General features: G+C 46.0%; 2 protein-coding genes across 3 annotated transcripts; one reads left to right on the top strand and one right to left on the bottom strand.

Annotated features, from left to right (window-relative positions):
- Nucleotides 1-237: 237 nt before the first annotated feature.
- On the top strand, nt 238-2,106 carry LOC101765962 (heavy metal-associated isoprenylated plant protein 39). The gene is made up of 3 exons (XM_004985834.4): nt 238-466; nt 719-794; nt 884-2,106. The coding sequence occupies exons 1-3, from the start codon at nt 458-460 to the stop codon at nt 1,459-1,461; spliced, it is 663 nt and encodes a 220-aa protein (XP_004985891.1). The 5' UTR covers nt 238-457; the 3' UTR covers nt 1,462-2,106.
- Nucleotides 2,107-8,481: 6,375 nt separating this feature from the next.
- LOC101765549 (CBL-interacting protein kinase 9) lies at nt 8,482-12,818 on the bottom strand. Of its 2 annotated transcripts, XM_004985833.4 has the most exons (14): nt 12,462-12,813; nt 11,793-11,855; nt 11,633-11,704; nt 11,400-11,507; nt 11,216-11,296; nt 10,956-11,009; nt 10,732-10,857; nt 10,549-10,638; nt 10,265-10,387; nt 9,792-9,902; nt 9,378-9,494; nt 9,206-9,262; nt 8,943-9,017; nt 8,482-8,846 (listed from the first exon to the last, which is right to left on the bottom strand). In XM_004985833.4, exons 1-14 carry the CDS (start codon nt 12,660-12,662, stop codon nt 8,766-8,768), a joined length of 1,359 nt encoding a protein of 452 aa, XP_004985890.1. In that variant the 5' UTR covers nt 12,663-12,813; the 3' UTR covers nt 8,482-8,765. The 2 variants fall into 2 exon arrangements, with proteins under 2 accessions (XP_004985890.1, XP_022678809.1); XM_022823074.1 differs by lacking the exon at nt 9,378-9,494 and having other exon boundaries at nt 12,462-12,818.
- Nucleotides 12,819-21,527: the final 8,709 nt, after the last annotated feature.

The raw sequence follows: 21,527 nt of genomic DNA, 5'->3' as shown, positions 1-21,527 counted from the left end.
CTCTCGTCCTCTGTCTCGGGGTCCCCGGCCTCGTTCGCCTTCACACGATCACACGGTCAGGTCACACCACACAGGCACACAGCAGCCATCAGGGAGGGAGGCGATAGCAGCGGTCACTCGCTGGCACTCACGGCTGAGGTGGAGACCGACCATCCACCGCCACTAGCCACTCCGGTTGTCTGTCGCTGTGGGCTGTGGCTTGTTGTACCACGGCCACTGCTCACCGCGCTTGCCACCAACGCTACCTCTCCTCTGCCGCGCGCCGCTGGTATTTAGAGGCGCCCTCGGCCTCCCACTCCCCAACTCCCCTCTGCCCTCGCGCTCGGCGTCGTTGCGTGTTGGCACGCTCGCTCGCTACTACCTCGCCCAACTTTCCTCTGGCTTCTCCACTCTTCACTCCACCCTGCTCCACCTGCATTCCGTCCACATCCTTCCCAGTGCTCTTCTTCTCTCAGGCATGTCGAAGGTGAGCCTCCCTGCTCTTCTTGGATGCATTACACCGATCGTGATTGAGCTCCCTTTTGGTTTTGGATTGGTTGGTTCTGTCTGCTTTGGAAACAAAGATCAGAGTCGTTTCTCTGCACTTTTTTCCCTGCCTGTTCAGGCGTTGTGTTGGTTCTTGTAGTGTGGTAGTAGCCACCTACCGTTGGTCACACATTGCCTGCTGCCTTCCGTCCCCTGTTCGGAGCCAGAGTAACCGTGATGCTCTCGTGTGCAGAAAATTGTGGTGAGGCTGGAGTTGCATGACAACAAGGACAAGCAGAAGGCCATCAAGGCCGTCTCCGTGCTCGTCGGTACGTACTCATCTCTCACAGTGTCGGCACCGTTGAATCTAATCACCATCCTTGCTCTGTTCTTAACAACTTGGGCTTGTCGCGATCAGGCATCGACGCCATCTCGGTGGACATGGCGGCGCGCAAGATGACGGTGATCGGCACGGTGGACCCGGTGGACGTGGTGAGCAAGCTGCGCAAGTCATGGGCCGCGCACATCGACTCCATCGGCCCGGCCAAGGAGCCGGAGAAGAAGGAGGAGAAGAAGGAGGAGAAGAAGGAAGGCGAGGGCAAGAAGGAAGAGGGGGACGGGAAGAAGGAAGGGGACGGGAAGAAGGAAGGCGACGGCAAGAAGGAGGAGGGCGGGGACGGCAAGAAGGACGGCGACGGGAAGAAGGAGGACGGCGGCGAGGGCAAGAAGGAAGGCGACGGCGACGGCAAGAAGGAAGGCGATGGCAAGAAGGAGGAAGGCGGCGGCGGCGGCGAGAAGAAGCCGACACCGCTGCCGATCCCGTGGCACCACCTGCCGCCGCAGTACATGAACATGGTCACGGCAGACTACATGAACCAGTACCGCCCACCACCGCCACCGCCGCCGGCGTACTACAACCCGTACGCGCCGGCGCCCTACTACTACGTGCGGAACATGAGCATGGAGGAGAACCCCAACTCCTGCGCCATCTGCTGAAACGAATTGGAGCAATCGATCGCCGGCCGCTTTCGTTCTCGCGGTGCATGAGATCGAGGTAGGCGAACCAACGTACGTACGTGTCCCATCCCATCCATCACCCATGTGTACATCCGTCGTCGTCATCGTATTATATTATGAGATGATGAGAAGACAAACAAATCAAAAACCTAGTTTTGCCAGCCGAAACTAGCAGTTAAATCGTACTGCGACCAATGTAAATCTGTAGCTGAGTTTTTAAATTTGTAACCGAATTTTGTGGTGATGCTACGTTCTGCTTGTGACGTGCATCCGCACCATCTTTTTCTTTTTCTTTCAAAGCGACGGGATCAACGAGAGGCAGGAGAAAGAACAAAGAAAGAAAGGAGAGTGTGATGGGTTAAAGGACAGTCTTGGAGAGAGGAATATGCGTGCGGTGCTTGATAGGTGGGCGGTCATGCCACTCACTGATGAACGCAGCAGCATGTGGGGGCTGTTCAAACTCTGCTTTCTATAGCCAAGAGTCAGGATCATTGGCTTGGCGCCACAAATAATGGTATAAAAGAGATCTTGGCATCTTGTTTTGCCAGGCTCTCGTAGCTAGCTAGATGCATGTGTCTTGTACAGGATGTTCTTGGAAGCATTTCATGATTTTGGGCCGTCTTATATTCGTTTCGAGAGAGAAATCCGTGACCAGACATGGAAATTTTGGGGCTGTTGGAGGAGATCTCCGAGCCGTACGATTTTCTAGCCTGTACGATTATCATGCCCATGTGGCAAAGCTGGACGCACTACACTTTGTTCTTTGCAGCCGTATGATGCATGTTTAGTTTGTACGATCAAAACAGGCATGAGGTTTCTTTGTGTTTAGCGGCACGTGCTGTTTGAATTCACAGGGGGGACAGGAGCTGAATTGTCGGTTACTCTGAATTTCTGAAAGGACTAGATCAGGCCTCCACCTATAGCACGGAAGATCAGCGTTCAGTGCGCGGTTTTCCCGTGGGATTAGCTGAAGACCGTCTAGTGACATTTGAACGAATTCTGCTTAATCCTGGCACGAGACTAAGAACGTGGTAGGTTGGTAAGTCAGGCCTCCCCTGCCAGAGTGACTGCCTCTTCGTCCATTGCCATAACTTATTTGTTATTTTGCTGGTTTGTCTATTGTGATTTTGACTTTGTTGTTGGAGGGTTGAGCACCCTCGATCGGTAGCACATGTTGAGCTGGATATGGCTGTTGATGTTGTGCGAAATTGTATTTCGGGATTTGCCAATTTTGATCTTTTTGAACTTGCCTTTGGTGGTTTCTCTCCATTACACTTTTTCTATGATCCTCATCTGACCTGCAGTATTTTTCCAACTCGGCGAACAAGGCTTCCATGGTTTTAGGTTTTTCTCTTGTTAGGTGCGAAGTTGTCGAGCCTAGTGTGCTGCTATGGCTACGCTTTCATCCACACCTGGAGTTTGTGACTTCAATTATACGAATCTTTTGACATAATTGGCTAGGGGTTCTTTGTCTCTTTGGATGCAGTGAAACAAGTCACCCGAGTCTATTGTTGCACGATGGAAGCTTTGGAAGTTTTATATTAGCTTTGTTTTGAAATCTATCCAACTGTATACTGACTGCGGTGGGAGTAGTGAGTACCAGTTCAGTATTGCACCCTCGTAGGCTATGATTAGGGACTTGGCTAAGACAACATCATCTCCTCCAGCTGATGCTACTGTAGCTTCGTAGCTCATGAGAAATTGATGAGGGTCATTTTGCTCATTAAACTTTGGCAGTGAAATTGTCTTGTAGGTTGGAGGCCATAGAGCTGTTTGCAGGTCTATGATAATGGAGAGCTTTAGTTGATTGCTACATAAGCGCCTATCATCACTGGCACGTTGTGCGTAGTGAGGTTAGGATTTGCTTGCGGGATGTTTGCGTCGTTCGCGATATACTGCTGTCTCAAGGGTGGTGGGGTGGTGGTTGTAGTTGTGGTTGTGGTGGTGTGTTTTGTAAGTATTGCAGTTCATCCAATTCATCTTGCAATTCTGCCAATTGTTATTTTGCTTGATTTAGTTTTGCTATTTTTCGCAATTCTGCCCATTGTTGTTTTGTTTGATTTAGTTTTGCTATTTTTCGGGCCGCTAGACGTTGTTCTTCCAGCTTTTGAGCAAATATTTCTTTTTCTTGTTTTAGAGTCTCAAGTTGTCTTAGCACTAAGGCCAATTCCTTTTCTGCTGCTCCGAGTAAATCGTTTCCTGTGCTTGTTTCCGGCTGTGCTTGGTTTGTTACTTCTGCCTCGGCTCTTTTTTTTCTCGCTTCTTGTTCGTAAGTTAGTCTCAACTCTCTTTAACTTCTCCATGGTATCTGTGCCATCTTGATCAACAGGATAACGTTTTTTCTCTTGAGCCGCAGGGTTCTCTCTTTCGCCCTCGGCTGCTTCCTGTGGTGCAGTCTTCTTATTCTTCGTTTATGGAATCGTGGGTTGTTTTGTAGCTGAGAACATGGTGATGCCCTGTTGGTCTCAAAGAAATTTGACACCAAACAGATTTAAAGTTACATTGGGAACAATATTCACAATTGTAAAAATTGATCTCCCCTTACAACGGGGTAGGGCTCCCCTTTTATAGTGATTCATGACCACTACATTCCTAGGATATGCCGTATATAAAGGTAATTAAGGAACACGTGTACAAATTGAACTTTTCCATGTGATCATGTTTTTCACACCTCCCGCCCTCCAACCTCAAGACTTCATCTTCATTTTAAGCCGATCATCCAGCCTCGAGGCTTCATCCGCGATCCGAGACGAACGCCCAGCCTCAAGGCGCCTGCTTCGTTGAGTCTTACCGAGAGGTCTTAACCTTGCATAGTTCTTATGCGAGCTCATTTCTGAGTAAAGAGTAAAAAGATAAAAGCTCAGTGTCCGAAACCGACTCCGAACACTCGAGGGTTAACCCAGTGGGAGTTAGGCATTATTGTTGTCAATCACTGCCCTCGAGTCTTTCTAGGAGTAGAGGTGATGCAAGGATACGAGATTTTACCATTAGAGGTGCCTCCATAGAGCGTGCGAGGTTAACGGGGTTCCATTTTTCTTGTTGCTGACGCGCAACTTGCAAGGTTAGTCTTGAGACCTGCTAACGACGTTCGAGGGTAGCTGAGTTTTACTTCTCAGTTTGAGACTCGCGAGGCTAGAATAGCTCCGCACCTCTTTATACTTGATGTAGAACTTACGAGGTCAAAAGGTTTCTTATACCGTGGACGGGTGGACGGGGCTTGAGGTTTTGGTGATCCCCACATTAAACCCAGGACAAAATTCAGAAGCGATCATGACGTCGGAGCAGCAAGAAGCATGCCCACCACGCCGATGCGTCTGAATTCTTGGCGCCGTGAGGCACAACCACACGTTCGAGTTGGACACGTCTCTCTCGTGGCTGCGCTAAGCGCAGCGTCAGGCCACCTAAAACACTTTCTCTAAGGAATCCACCACCATTGCGGCGTCGAAGAAGACGACGACGACGATGCAAGAATCAGCTCGGAACGGCAGCATCCATGGCTGCAAATAAAAGGCTCTCTGCTTTTTCTCGAGAGAAAGAAACGGATAAGCCAGCGCAGCCACAGAAAACTTGTAAGAAATCTAGTAGTAGAAAAATAAAACTGCGGAATCGCCTGGCCATTTGTCGTGCACCGTCACCAAACTTTTGCCACTGAAGCCAAGCATAATGAATCGTGGATCACTAGTCGGCCAGCACTTCATTGCAGACAGACTGGTTTCAGAACCTAGCTATAGCATGCCAAACCACAAATAAAAAGGAAAAGGGTTGCCCAAAAGTAGCTATGGTCTGTCTTCTGTGATCTCAAGCCAGCTGCAACTTGCAATGCAGCCTACATTTGGTTGGTTTGTTTATGAGGCAGCAACAAAATACGGCACCGTCACCAGGGCTCGGAAAAGGTGGATGCCGTATTGATCTCCAACCTGACACGAGTTGTTTATCAGTCAGAGCAGAGCCCCGGCCGTGACGTCGCGTTTGCATCGGCGTCGGCAGCTCGCGGCCTCTCTTGCCCCTCCGCTGTTCTCGTCAAATCTTTCGGTGCCGATGACTCGGATGACCCCGACGTCTAAGCGCCGCCCCTGACAGCAGCCGGGTCTCCAGGCACCGACAGACCCTTGGAGAGCCAAAAGGGACTCGGCAGCTTGTATCGGAACGGAACGCGACCTGCTTAATTGATCTCTGTCTTTCTCCTCTGTTTTGCCCTTATCAGTCATCAATGAGCCGTCGCTGCGGCGGCGACGAAAACATGGCCGATTCTGTGAGGGCACGGGTCGGGGAGAAAGAAGAGCTCGTGTCCGGTTTCGTTTTCCCGTCCGGGTCATCACCTGGCGTCAGAAAACAGAGAGGAGAACCGGAGAAACTGACCCCTTCGGCGCGTGCGGACGTGCGGTGGTGGTCGGTGGCGACGGCGACCGGTGGAATAATGGATTTGATTTGCCAATGGGGGTTAAAGAAAACACCCGCTACCTGCTGCGGTTTTCCCCACCCACCCTCGCTGTCACGCAGATAGCTGAGACTTGCACGCAGCCGTGCGTCCCCTCCAATATCAGCATCCCTCTAGATGAACACCGGGCGCCGTCTGAAACTGAAAGAGCGAAGACACCGGTCACTTGAGCCAGGTTACTGTCTTACAGAGGTACAGATGGGGGCTTACAGGGGTGTCATGGTGTCAAGGTGCTGTCATGCAAGCAACGGCTGTCATTCTGTCAAGAAACTGTAGAAGAAGGTGGATGGCCAATCAAAAGCTCCCTTTTTCTTCGCCGGAAATCAGTGTCAGGGCTCGGGTGAGTGTACTGGCGAGTGACCACTGACGAATAGCTACGAAAGAAGCCGCTATTCCTGCTATTAGGGGGCGTTTTCTTCCCGTGTCTTATTTTTAGCACATGTCACATCGAATGTTTACATACTAATTAGGAGTAGTAAACGTAGACTATTTACAAAACCAATTACATAAGTGGAATCTAAACGGCGAGACGAATCTATTAAACCTAATTAATCCATCATTAGCAAATATTTACTGTAGCAACACATTGTCAAATCATGGACTAATTAGGCTTAATAGATTCGTCTTGCCGTTTAGATTCATCTTATGTAATGGGTTTTGTAAATAGTCTACGTTTAATACTCCTAATTAGTATCTAAACATTCGATGTGACGGGTGCTAAAAATAAGTCAGTGGAAGAAAACGGGACCTTAATCTGGTACTGCGCGCCTACGACTCTACCAGCTCCCGCCTCTCAGATTGCTATCATTGCACTGCAGCCATCTGCCACGCAGATGTTCCCATCCATGCATTGTCAGATTCGATGCGACATCCTCCTCCGTCCAAAAAGAATAATATTTTAACATTCAAACTTTGTATAAAAAATTGATGTTCTAAAATTTAAATCTTAAGCATGCATATTTATAAATCTTAAGCATGCATAATTTAGCACGTTGATCTCGTACATGCATATTAAATTGAAACACATTTTCTTCCTTTTTTATATGCAAACTGAACTAACTAAGACTGCATGCGTCCTTTTCATTTACGCCTAATTTGTCTAAAAAATCATAGAAAGTCATTCCTTTTGAGATGGAGGAGTACATAGCATTATTTTAAAAAATTAAAAGGGACGAAGCGTCTTTGCAATGCAAGAGCTTCTTCAGAGATTTTAGTAGGTACAAAAAGATTCTATTCATTCGGGGTTTTGAGCTAGGGAACATTTCTGCGTGCTAATAAACAAAGGTATAAAGATAGAACAGAGTTGTGGACGTACATGTATGGACTTCCTTAAAACGTTACTTCGCATTTGGTATCTCAGAGAGTCACGATATGGACATATATGATCGATGCGCCGTGGAATCTACTAAGTGAGTGTTTGGACTTGGCTAAAGTTTAGCTCAGGTCAGATGTTTGGATGCTAATTAGGATTAGGAGTATTAAATATAGACTAATGATAAAAATAATTGCATAAATTAGGGCTAATCCGCAAGACAAATCTATTAAGCCTAATTAATCCATGATTAGCTCATATTTACTGTAGCATCACATGTGCTAATTATGGACTAATTAGGCTTAATGGATTCATCTCGCGAATTAGCCCTGATTTATGCAATTATTTTTATCATTAGACTATGTTTAATACTCCTAATTAGCATCAAGCATCCGATGTGACCCGAGCTAAACTTTAGCTCAAGGATCCAAACACCCCTAAAGATTTTTTTTCTAATTTTGGTGAAATTTTGTTCTTATTGCTCCTGCAAAGCTGTTTAAGTAGCTACTTATCCTGATTCCTGAAACAGAAAAGGATAAGTGCTTTTCAAAAACCAAAGCAATGCTAAACATAGCCTTATTTATCGAAATTAGAAATGAAGGTGAGAAACACCAGTAGCTCCCTCTATTCCATTAGCAGAAGTACTACACCTTAACATCGTGGTCCTAAACTTAATGACCTAGCCAAATTTGGCATTTCTACATACCACTGCGCTGCTAATTGCACCAAAAACATGATATTTTCAAGAGTCATTTTTACGGGCTAGTTAAATTTAGTGGTACCTCTAACTAAGGATAGTAAAATAAGCCTAAATTTAAGGAACCAACCCTTAGGCCTGGATTGGGAGAGCTTGTAGCTTTTGAAGCCTATCGAATTCCAACCAAAACCACCGATGAACACCGACATAAGCAGTAATTTTACTTGTAAATCCCGAAGTCCAGGCCCTCAGTGGTCAGTTGGTCACTTCCAAGTTCCGACCACTACCTCCATCGAGTTCAGGAATAACGATCGAGTTCTGTAACTCCTGTGCAGGTCCACCATGGTTCACCAACTTGAATCACGGTGGATTACACGTTTACACTGCCCTGATACCGTATCCAGCAGCGCACACACTTAGTCATAACGGAGGCAACTACTCATAGGAGGAACAAACGTATTGCGCCTGAGTCTGCGGTGCAGGATGCATCCCCCAGGTTCAGGCGCAGAGCCCTAAAAAATAACGGATTTCAGGTTCATAACTGATCCGCATGTGTCTGCAATTGCACGGTTAGCATTCTCACATCATTGTTCATCATTAGCTATTACCTTGAATAAAGGCACACTCAGCCCTGGTGACAAACAAAAAAATAAGTTCAGGATAACCTATGTTACATCCCATATTACCGTTACAATATAGGAGCATCCCAGGGAGGGCCTCTGCATACTGTGTACAATCGCACTCATTAAAAAGGCGCTATCTTTTACCAGAGAAGGTATCACTCGAAGAGGTCGTCTACCAATATGGCCTTAGAAGATACACAGGTCCCATTGGAATTACTTTGTCTGTTTCTTACTTGTGTCAGATTCAGCTTTCCACACTATATCCTTCAATTCTGTTGAGAAATTCTTGTAGAACTGCGTATTGATGAAACCACATTAATTATTTGAAAGTGATAAGGAAAACAATCACTGAATAATTCTTACAGCAAGCAGAATAGTTTGAGAACATACATTGTGAAACTCCAATGTGTCTCCTCCGGTTTTACGAAGCTCAACCATGTGAAGTGATGGAGCAACCTCAAAAACCTGCAAACGAATAAATCATGGACACGTATGCAAGGGAAAGACTCAGATAACAGAATTATTTATTGTTATGCTCAGTATTGCACTAGAACTTTCAGTACAAAGCGCAGAGGTTGATTCAGAATTATGCAATTTCAATAAGCTACACTCTGAAGTTGCAATACTGAACATAGAGCTAATAAAACCAGTACCTCTGTTGCTACAGATAAATGGCCTTTTCTTCCAGTCTTATCACCTTTCAATTTCATCTGGAAGTCCAAAAAGAAAGACATGTAAAACATTAATGCCATAAATAATGCAAGTTGAAAAAAAAAACATTAGTCCATACATTACTAGCCATTTGTTAAAAAAAATGTCACACACCTTATAATTTTGTTTGCGCACATTGAAACCAAGTGGTCCACAAGCCTCCTCTATTTTAGACATGATCTCTTGTGCTGTACACTGAGATGTAAAGGATGTTTCCCGCTTTGCCATTCCCTTTTTTTTTTAGAAAAAAGACTTGCATTAGTAAGGAATCAAGAAAAAGGTGTGCTGAAAGTACAATTGCTTTCTGACTAGGAAGTGTAACCCCAAATGGTAACACTTCAACATGCTAATCGTCAAGACTGCAACATATTCAGAAATTGGTGAAATAATAGACGACCAACCACCTACCATCTGCTTCTGAAAGGAATGCCCCCCCCCCCCCCCCCCAAAAAAAAAAAAAAAAAAAAAACTAATCTTTAACACATTCCAAACTGAGAAAGTAGTAAATTGAAATCTCTATGGACTCACCATCATCTCCTTCTCAAAAAGATTTCCAAGGTTGAAGCCCTGTGATCTTGAAATAAGAGCAAATGCATTCATGGATTCTGGTTTCTCCCTTTTCTCCGCCACAAGATGTTCCTAAGACGTCAAAAGGAAAAGGTAACCCATTAAGCGGTGCCTATATGTAACAACTATATAACCGTTTGCTGAGATGTTGACCAATCTGATATTTTATGGGACAGCCAGTATAGATTACGAAAATCTCGAGACATTTGAGTGAGTCAGTAAAAAAAGAATGAGAATAGTTCCATCCTGCAATAGATATTCTCAATCTGGTCTTACAAAATAAAACAAAGATAGAAAGATTCAGCTTACAGAAACTGCTGTCAATAATGTGGATGTGAAATAGAACATTGGAGTGTTTTTATAACACATAATATTTCTGGGAAGATTTTCTAGTCCATTGCAAGTTAAGAATGAACCGTTAGCTTGTATTATACCTCCGAATCGTTGAATACAGCATCAACATCGTCAAGGTTAACATCTTCACCTTGTTCAAAACGTGGTGGCTTGTAGTCCTTTTTGAACCATTCATCTTCCAAAATTTCTGCAATTGTTATCCTCTGCAGAATAAAACACCCATTTTCTCAAACAGTGATGATAGTAAGACTTCTAAGAAGACAAGAATTCACATGACTAGCAGTGGTCTACCGGTTACAGCACAATGGATAATTTTGAATAAAGGCAGCATATATTGAAATGCACATTCTTAATTCACACTTACCGTATCAGGATTAGGATCAATAATGCGCTTAATGAATTTCTTTGCACCGGAAGAAAACCATGTCGGACAAGAAATGTTTGCCTGGCAGATCTGCAAAGGAAGTTATAATTAGAAAATCATCCCAAAGTTACAACTTAATTTCACAAAGTAAACCAATACTCTAAATCTATCACTCAAACTTACCAGTTTGTACAGCCTCATCAGATTGGAATCATCGAATGGTAAATATCCGGCCATAAGAACAAATAGGATTATGCCACAGGACCATACATCAGCAGCCATACCATTATAACCTTTATCAGCAAGCACCTGCAGTAAAAGTCCGATGCTTACACATCTTGAAGCACATTAATCACACAAGGTCGCAACAAAATAAGTGGGTAACTAATGGAAGGTGAGGAATTCACCTCAGGTGCAACGTAGTTTGGTGTTCCACAAGTAGTATGCAGAAGCCCATCCTCCTAATAAAACAACAGAAGAGTTAATGCAATTCTTTTTTTGTTTACTCATCTATTCTGGAATATTTTTATAGAAGGTAGCAAGTTAAGTCGATTGACCCGGACAAATGCTGTAAGACCTAAAATGCATCGCTGTCATAGAGAAACAAAAGGGCTTAACTATTGAACATGCAAAATGCATTTTTCTAGATACCAGATAGAGATCATACTTTTGTTTGTGGCGCAAAGGCACTCAGTCCAAAGTCTGAAACTTTAAGAGATCCATGTGAATCAAGAAGCAAATTCTCTGGCTGCAATAGGAACACGAGACATCCATGAATTAGACAGTGAACCGCATAGCATATATAATTGAGGAATAACGCATCAGAAAGATAGCAGAATAATTCAACAAACCTTCAGGTCTCTATGGTAAACTCCTCGACTATGGCAATAATCAACCGCATTTATAAGTTGATGAAAGTATCTCCTTGCTTCATCTTCACTTAGCCTCCCAGAATTGACCTAAACAAACATATGTGCCAGGGTCTCGAAACTTAGCTCACATGTTTTTTTCTTGGCAAGGGTAAGCTCAGGTTAAAAGCAATAAAGAGTAACAATATCAGGCGCTGAAAGTTTGAGGGCCTTACAATCTTATCAAATAGCTCGCCTCCGTCAACAAATTCAAGAACCATGTATATCTTTGTTTTGCTGGCCATAACCTATCAAAAACACACATATTGAGTGAGATGGAAGATCAAAAGGTAATGGAATTTATACTATCGTGTCTCGGCAAATATTTCAAGATACCTCATGCAACTGGACCACATTGGGATGTTTGATTAGCTTCATAGTGGAAATCTCCCGTTTGATCTGAAAGTGGAAGAAGTGGTGAGCGTTCACGTTACGAACTCAAGTTATGCAGAAGGCAGAGCGGTTCAAACAACTGGACAGCAGACATCTGATGCTAGTATACATTCGTATTTCATCACAACGCGACAGCAGAGTTTTGTTTTTCCTTTCGATAAAAAAATGTATTGAGAGAAACTCCTGACAACCATAGTCATAAGCATTTCATAAACATCATCTAGGCGTGGATCATTGTTCCTTGTGTCAGAATGGTTTCCTATCTGATTTGGTGATCATAAGGTCATAATTTCCAATCTGAATTTGATTCCCCTTCCAATCCGATTCGCGCAGCATCTCGAAAGCTTATGCAAGGACGGGGGACACCCACCGAACACATGATTTTTCCCCATCAAAAACAATCCAAGAGGAACAGAATCTAGACAACGACAGAGACGTCAATGGATATTCTGTCTGATTATCCCCCATTTTCTACGAATAAATAACGGAAAGACCTTCCTAAATATGCTAGGTCTGGTATTTTTTTAATTCGTTCAGGTACGATTCCAACGGATTGCTGGCGAATGAAGGATATGATTCCAAGGAGCAAAGGAGGGACGGGAGGCGGCGGACCTGCTCGACCATCTTGTGTCGGAGGACGTGGTTGCGGTCGAGCACCTTGATGGCGCAGACGGCGCCGGTGCGTGAGTCGCGGGCGAGCTTGACCTTGGCGAAGCTTCCCTCCCCGATCGTCTTCCCGAGCTCGTACGGCCCCACCCGCGTCTTCCTCCCCGCCGCCGCCGCCGTCGCCTTGGGCGCCGCGGACTCCGCCATCCCTTCGGCCCGGCGGAACAAGCGATCGATCGGAGGCTCGGACAGGCAGGGCGCGGCGAGGCGCCGCGGTTCGCTGGGTCGGTTGGCGTTGGCGTTGGCGTTGGCGCTGGCGCTGGGTCGACGGGAGCGGTGGATTTGCTCTTCCCGTCCGCCTCCGCGCGCGTCCGGTTTATATGCCGCGGCGCTGCGCTGCGCTGGTGGGCCCGGTCCGTTCCGTTTGGGGTGAGATGTACGCAGGCGGCGCGCGGAGCTGCGGTGTCCGTCTGAGGGGTGGGCCCTCGTCGTTTCAGCTGGTCAGGTCGAGCTGGTCCGTTTCGCGCTTATCTCTAGGCGCCGCCAGCACGGTGCGCTGGGCCAGGCGCTGCTGGGGCCAGCCGGACCGGACCGGACGGCCAGGTTGCAATGGCAAAACGGGAGCGGACGGAACGGAAGGTTCTGCTTCTGCATGAGCCCGAGAACGGGCAGCGGAGCTCATCTAGAGCCGTGGATTACATTTTGGTGGTGGGTTGACTTGACTCGTGCATCATTCAGATAAGTAGTAAACGATAACCGAATCGTGCCGTCCTCGCCAGCAACTTCCGGGAAGGAGCGCCGTACGGTCCCGTACACCAATCATGCGGCCGTCGAAAGAGACGCGCTTCGTTCTGCCGCTCTCCACTCTGCATACGCGGGATCTCCTCCCCTCCCCAGCTCTCCTGCCGTGCCACGGCACGACGCCGCTCGGCAGCAGCCAGCAGCTCCACGTCTCCACCCCAAAAGCCTCGTCAAGTCTTTGCTGGTAGAGGAAACGCGTGGGCCCCGCGTAGTCCAATCACCACCGCGCAGTAGAATGACGACCGGTCCCGGCCAGATGTAGGCACGAGTAACACGGCCTCCGCCAGATCTTACCCGCGCCAGTCAGCCAGGGCGCGTCGCTAGCTTGGGATCCACGGGGGATACGGGATACCGTGACGAGAGCGAGCGAGTGGCTGCCGGCTGCCTGCCTGCCTCCACGACCATCACTAGTCCGATCAATCATGGAGCTAGGGCGGGTAACCACATGATTGTCCCCCCGCCCCGGATGGGCCATACCCTACCTTATCGTTGCCAGTGCCAGTGCCACGCCGGCCACGGATTCAGCGCCTCCCAACGCAGCCGCGTGCTCTCGTGGCCGCCGACCGCCGTGGTGGGGTAGGAGTAGGGAGCTATGCGCCTGTGTCTAGGAATATTAAAAAAAAAAGATCTATCAAGTCTACGTCTCGTACCCAAGCCAAAACCACACCTATCTATTCTAATCTATTCTACTGTACAAAGAAAATGCAACCCACCCTACTCCAATCTTGCTCCTCCATAAATCAAACCCCACCAATCCAATCCAATCCTCCTCCCGCAGCAAATAATATAACAAACCACTGTCAAAACTGCAGCTACAACCGATTTTACCCATTAAGAAATCGTTTCCACCGCAGCTTCATCCAAGATTGCACAGGCAGCCAGGTGAACAGGAGCACACAACTGCCCAAACGGTCTTCTTGCTATGCGGTAAGACAGAGTTGAGACTCCTCTAAGAAGATTAAAAATCCAACAATGTTAGAATTAGAAGTACAGAACTATTACAAAATATGATGTTCTGGCCAAGGAACTGAAACGATAAAATATACATGATTCCTGTCAAAATTTATCAACAACGACTCCTGTTTCAGACCAAATCAAAGACAGAGCAGACCAAATCCGTCTGGCAGAAGGAACTATGCTCACAATAATTGGTCCATCAATCCCTCCATGCATCTGGAGCTGGAACACTGGAACAAACAAAGCAAGATAGATTCAGTTGTGCACTACATGTGTACGGCAGTTGCTAGGCTTGTAAAACGTATACGGCAAATTCAGAAACTAAGATAGTAACATGAATTATTTCTCTTGTTGGTAACCGTTTCTGATGTGTTAGCAAACATGTTGAAGAATCTCTAGGTAATAACAACTTATAAGAAATTGCAATTTTTTTTCAGAGAAAACCATCATTAGAAATGCAAGACCTTGACTGGGAAGCATCCGCGGAGAAAGAGGATCATAATTTTGGGAATTGCAAATTTTATTCATGAGGGATACTACTGCATCACAACATATATGAATAGGACACAGCTACTTTGCTCTTGAAATTTGTAGGCAATAAGAAATAAAACCCAGACAAGTGCTGCTGGTTCAGTTTACAGGCAAGCAAAATGTTCCACACTAAAGGAATTAAACCTCCTGCAAATAAACCTTGTGCATGTCAAGATCTCCCTTTTCACTTCCACCACGGTGTGTTTTATCTAATCTCTCAAGTACCGAGCAAATGAAATCCCACATTTTCTTTGTACCACTAATTTCTGATAAACCAAACACAGTTTGTTTACAACAGCCAATCAACAATTCTTTCCAGTGGATTCAGAATGTCCCAATCAAGCCCCGAATCATGTAGCCTCCAACAGACTCTGAAGCGACGTAGGGTATAGGTCTGCTGTTCAGGATTGCCAAAGTGATCCAACCCCAAAACCTCACCTAAACCCAAAAGATTGGATCTAATCTAAACCTACCGATCAATCCAACACCCCAGGACGTGGAAATAGCATCCAAATCGTAGATTCGCACTTCACATGGCGCGGAGGAGGAGATGATGCACACCTAGATTGCGGGCAGCCTTGGAGAGCTTGAATCGCCGCAGGCTTCTTGGAGAGCTCGTTTGCCAGCTTCTTGGAGAGCTTCTTCACCGGCTTCCTCTGCCCGATGAATTTGCTAGCTTTCCTGATGCGGCGGCGCGAGCGAGGCGGAGGTGGAGGCGTGGCTGTTGCGGCGGCGGCGGCACGAGGGAAGGGAGTCGTGGCAGCTGCGGCGGGACCGCCGAAGGGAGGGAGGGATGGAGGCGAGGGTCAGCTCCTTCGCTTGCGGCCTGGCACAGTGGCGAGCGCCTACGACCTGCCCGAGAGCCCGAGTGCCTAGTTGGCCTACGACCCTTGGTTTGGACACCGATAACAATCCGATAAAATGAAGCTACTCCAATTACTAACCATCCCTCTCTAATTTGCAGCCCAAATTAAACCAGCTCAATAACTTTTCAATCCATTACCGGCCGATGCAGCTCCATTCTTAAATAAATCCACTAAAACCATTAACACCAATCCAATTAGCAAGGCTAGCTGTAGCTACAGCTAAGTTAAAAAAAAAATCTATCAAGTCTACAGGCGTTGCAATTACTTGGTTCAGGGTGATCTGGACTCTTGGGCCGCTGGGGACGTGAATTATGGTGACGGGGACCCGAGTGCGACCTCCACTCGACGTGTGGCTTTCTATGCCGTGTCCTCTTGCAAGATGTTGGGTTCGACGCGGATGCCTGTTTGTATTCTCTCCACCGATCGATTTGCAGCTAGTTCTGCCCGGCTTCCTTTTCTAGAGCTGCAGCTGCAGCTGCAGGAGGACACGCTGCTGCCGCGAAATTATTCCAGCTGCAAAAACTGGACCCCTGGAAATTATTCCGGCTTGCTCGATTCGTCAGGTATCACGATTTTTCAGTTAGCTTTATTCCAAGATGCTGTAGTCCAATATGCAAGGTCGTTTGCCCCCCTGCTGTGTCGAATGCTGATATACTGCTCAAGGTAGCTTATCTCATAAAGGAAGACCACCAGCAACTACAACTTTCCAAGCAGAGTGCAGGCTGAAACCCCCTGCAATTTTCCTGAGTTGTTCAGTCGTTTTTTCTTTTTCTCTCTGTTTTTAGTGGAGTATCAGTTGTTCCTTGCCTAGGGACGGTTGGTCCTGCTAGTTGTATTTTCTTTTTTTCTGCTTTTTCATCTAATAAAAATTCGGCATTTATAATAGCACGAGAGACGAGACATGGTGGTCAGGATCATCTCTGCCTCATCGGTTTTACTGGAATTTCACTGGCTCCTTAGCTTTTGTGTATTATAAAGGAACAAGATCGACTCCAAGATCCAACTGGCAAGCAACAAGAAGAAACAAGGATCGGCTAGCTGCCGCCGGAACAAAGCACGTGCACATCATTACATTCGTCAGCGAGTCCTACGCGGTCAACCTCTCCATGTCCATGGCCACGGAAAGGGAAACAAAGCAAGGTCAGCTACTCAGCTATGATCGCTTTGCTCCGGGTTGCCGCTGCCCGGGGTGGCACCGGCCCTGGGAGACGCGCGCCCGGATGAACGCAGGCGCTCGCTCGCTCCCCTCCCCGCCCGTGACTTTTTTTTTAACGGACGGCAAAAGCTTTGCCAAAAATTTTATTAGAAGGAGAAAATAAAAAACAAACAAACAACTATAAACACAACACGACTATAAACACACTCTCACTGCACTCGCTTCAAAAAACACTCCAAAAAAGGAAAATAACAGCAAACACTAAACACTCTCCCCCACGGAGAAGAACACCACTCCCAAACTGCTAAGCTGGAACGTCAGTGTGGGCTGCTAAGGGCTGTGTTGCCAATTGAAACTGCTGAAAGTCTTCTTTGATAAGAAACGCCACGTCATCTACTGATTTAGCTTCGTGGTTAAAGACTCTTCTATTGTGCTCTTTCCAAATGTTCTACCAAAAATATAGAAATATATGATTAGGCCGTCAAAGAGCGCTCTGTTTCGTTTGTCGATCAAGATCCTGCACTTCTTCCACCAATTGTGGATCGAGGACGCTGCGTTACCTGACGGTAAGTGATGAAGGGAAAACCATCCTCTAGACGATCCTAGACTGCTGTTGTGTACGGGCAGTCCTTGCACAAGTGTGCGGGAGTCTCTAGGTCCGAATTGCATAGCTTGCACTGTGGGTTGTTGGGCCACCCCCGCTTTTCCAAATTGTCGGCCGTTAAGATTTTCCTATGGAGAAGAATCCATGTAAAGATTCAGCATTTGGATTCCGTTCGGGCTTTCTAGATTAGGGTGATGCTAAGCTTCTTCAGTTGACCTTGGAATTGGATGCGGCATGCACTCTTCATGGTATATTCTCTGTCCGTCGTCCACCTCCAAGTTATTTCGTTATTTCATCCTTGGTAGTAGGGTCCCTCTGCAGCAGGTTTCTTTCTTCACATAGGTACACATATTCTCTGATTTCCTCTCCGAACATGAGTGGGTATATTTGAGTAATCCAGTAGTTATATTGTAATACCCTTTGTACCATGAAGTTTTTCCTTTTATATCATTGGAACAAACTGGGTATCAAATTTCTTGGGGACTTTCCATTCACCCATGCAGAATGCCAAAAGTTTGCTTTCTTTCCGTTGCCCACCTTTACTACTGTTGAAGCATAGAACAGATCCCTGTCGTTCTTGTCACAAGGGATATCGAGCCCTACCCACGGTCTCTCGCTATGTTTCCACTGAAACCAGCACCATCGCATTCTCAGGGCTCTTGCAAGCCTCTCAAGGTCGAGAATCCCAAGTCCTCCCATGTCTTTTGGCGTGCACATTGTTGGCCATTTAATCAAGCAGTGTCCTCCGCTAACCATTTCCATGTTTCGGACCGCCAACTAGTGATTGTACGCCACGCTCTCCTCACTTCTGATAGCTAGCACACAAGAGACAAGGAGTTATACTGGTTCGGAAAAATCCCTACATCTAGTTTCGGCAGGAGTCATGTTCCTCGGACAAGTGCACTAGGCTTACAATGAGGTGCTTGCAAGCAAGCGTTCGTGCGATGTGTGGGTGTACGCGTTGAATGTGAGAGAGAGAGAGAGAGAGAAATGAGGCCCGGTTCCCCTTATATAGACCAGGGAATGGGCAACAACATTGAGAAATGGAGGGGGTCCCCGACCTCAGAGGTCGTGGGTTGTGGCGTGGTCGGATCTTCCTTGCACCAAGAGGCCTCCTTGTCCTGTCCCTTTGGCTAGTCGTGGACTTCGCACGCCTTGTACGGTGGCTCCTGTGCGACGTGTCCACGCCTTGTACGGTGGCTCCTGTGCGACGTGGGTTGCTTATGCACGGCTCGGCTAGCTCCGTGGTGTGCTCCCATCCCGTCTGCCAACTCTGTGGCAGTGAACAGGGTGTTGCTGTTGTCGTCCATACTGGTGATGAATGGGCAGGCCGTGATTAGTGCCTGGACAGGGCGCGCCGCTTGTCCTGGCTTTCCCTAACCTCTTTAGTGCACTCACGGCCGTTCCTCACCGTAACATTTGTCGCTGGGTCCTACCTCGCCTGCAGGACCGTACCGAGCCTGGTGCGGTGGCATGGCCCTGATCTTGACGGGTCTCCTAGATGGCGAAGGCGATGGTGACGCCGGGGTGTGTGGCCTCATCTTGCAAGTCGTCCTGGGCGGTCCGAAGGTTGTTGCCTCATCTTCGGACCCCCTAGTTAAAGGTCAGCTCCCCTCACCCGATCATGTCTCTAGTGTGGGGCGGTCAGGAGGGCCACACTGTGCATTTAATGCCTCTCATAAGACACAAGTCTTCCTGAGTCAACCCCGCCCCCGAGCTGGCTGAGCCAGTGAGTCGTGGCTCTTGTCTTCTGACCAAGGGAGGTTGGGTGGTGGGTCGCAACATCGTCTGCGCCGCTTCCAGAATGCTTCTAGCTGTTAGGCCTTTGGCCTTTTGGCACCTGGTTGCCTTAGCCCCTTGCCTAAGGGTACCCTACCTGTCACAGTCGATCAATCTACTTGATCAGTCATTTTTGTGCCGGGAACACTGTTAAAGTGATATACTAGTTCATCAACCCGTGCTCCTGCACGGGCTAAATTTTTTAAAAATTATTGCATTCTAAAGTTATTTAAAGATTAGATTCCCTAGCTAATAATCAAAATTATTTATCTATGACTCTCTCATTTTTTTTAATATTCTAACACAATACTCCAGTTTTGATTGACTTTAATTAATAATACTCTATAAATTTTTTCATCCAAATTCATACTTTTTTCACTTTACAACGCATCTCCATACATTGTGTTTAACATTAGAATCAATAATTTTCATCACTTCCTCCCGTACATGAATAAACGGTCTACATGGTGACACACATCAGGCATATATACCTTTACTTAGTAATTCTGTATCAATAACGATATACATAGGTAATTTAGAATCATATATTTGTTTACTTTTGAACATTTATGTACAATGAACATGCAGACAATCGGATTAAGATTTATATGCTTACTTCATGTTATTTTTAATAACGACATACATGGATATTTTAAATACAAATTTAGAAAGATATTTTTAAAAATTTTCTGATAATATGTATGGATAATTTAGATGAATATTATGGGTTACTTTAAAATTTTATAACGAGGAGGTGGGTAATTTAGATATCGGCTTAGGGTTTAATTTAGAATGTTTTCATAATGATAGCTAGTGGTGGGTAATATTTTTTTAGAAAATATAATAGATCAATGGATATGGTTGTTAGAGTGTACATGATTGATACTCCATATTTTTTATTTTTGTGAGAATTTCCTAACGTGTCTTGTGAAAATTAACGTGGAGTATCCAATTGAAACACATAGCTAATAATCAAAATTGTTACTTGAATTTTCTCTCATTTGTTAAATATGCTAACCCGATACTTATATAGTTTAGAAAATAGAAATTTAGTCAAAATATAATCAATTAGATCTAGCTATCTGTTTTTCCTCATGAGGTAAGTTGCATGTTTTCCCCGATGCAACGTGATGTGAGCCTGTCATCAATTACTTGCTATTTGAGATGCCGATGCTTTTTCTCCGCGCGCGAGGAACTGCAGGATTGCCACGATCGGAGATGGCCGGCGCTAGTTTATCTCCGTGCGTGAGAGGCAGCTGTGTGATTATCGTGATTTTATCTATTTTTGATTTATTTTAATTAAATCAATGTCTGTGATTTTGTTTTAAAACTCCTACCTCGTATGGGTAATTGGACTATTGCTTTTTGTAATGTTAGTGGGGAGCAATTTTAATGCAAATTTAGGGAGTTATTTTAATTTTTTTATAACGGTATAAGTGAGTAATTTAGATGAATATTCGAGGTTACTTTAGTTAATTTATATAATGGCAGAGGTGGGTAATTTAGATATGAATCTAGGTGTTACTTTATGCTATTTTTATAATGGCAGAGGTTGGTAATTTTTTAGAAAATATAATAGATCTAATGGTTATTATGATTTTAATCTACTGAATTGATGGCTAGATGTTTTGCTTTTTTAGAGAATTTTTAGGATTTCTCTAGTGTCCATCTAGGATCCTAGATGGCTTCGGGCTTCAAAAGAAACCTTCAATTAGTAATAGTAAGATTAATTGTGATTAACACACGCTGTACTATTGTTTCTCTCCCAGCCGATAATAATATTTTTTCCTTTCCATCTTGTTAGCCTTCCACCGAACTTGTCAATTAGTGCATGCAGCATGCCACCTCCGTCTCCGTCTGATCGCTGGCTGCGTGATTGCAGGCAGGCAGCGTCATCGTAACTCGAAACCGGAGCGGCTTCCATTTGGACTTCGGAGTGAGTAGCCAGACTGCCAGAGGCATCGGAACCCGCAGAGGCCATTGCTGCTTCCATTTCCGACGGCAGTGTGCAGTGTCATCATCCCAAGAAAGAGGGGACGCAACAAACAAACATGGGAACCGAATGAATACTGCTACGCTAGAGAGGTAGGTGAGTGACGCAGACATGTCCTAGCTTAGCTTCAGAGGAAGAAGATGCTCCACCTCCACACCTGAAGGTCCTCAACCCCGGCTGCAACACATGAACCGCCCGGACCAGGACCATACGCGCTAGTTGATGATCATAGTGATGTCAAGTGGAGAATACTTGTAGTATCATCAAGTGGAAGTTGGGTGCTTGAGGTCACCAGATTCCTTCTCGGTTGTCTGCTTATGAACTACTACATGCAGCAGCAGAGCCGAACCTAACCGCCGCTCTTCTCTGACTAAGCTTTTGACAG

The sequence above is a fragment of the Setaria italica genome, chromosome IX, assembly GCF_000263155.2.
Source record: "Setaria italica strain Yugu1 chromosome IX, Setaria_italica_v2.0, whole genome shotgun sequence".
Lineage (NCBI taxonomy): Eukaryota > Viridiplantae > Streptophyta > Magnoliopsida > Poales > Poaceae > Setaria > Setaria italica.
The sequence above is the reverse complement of the archived record's forward strand: the minus strand, read 5'-3'. Positions and strand labels throughout refer to the sequence as shown.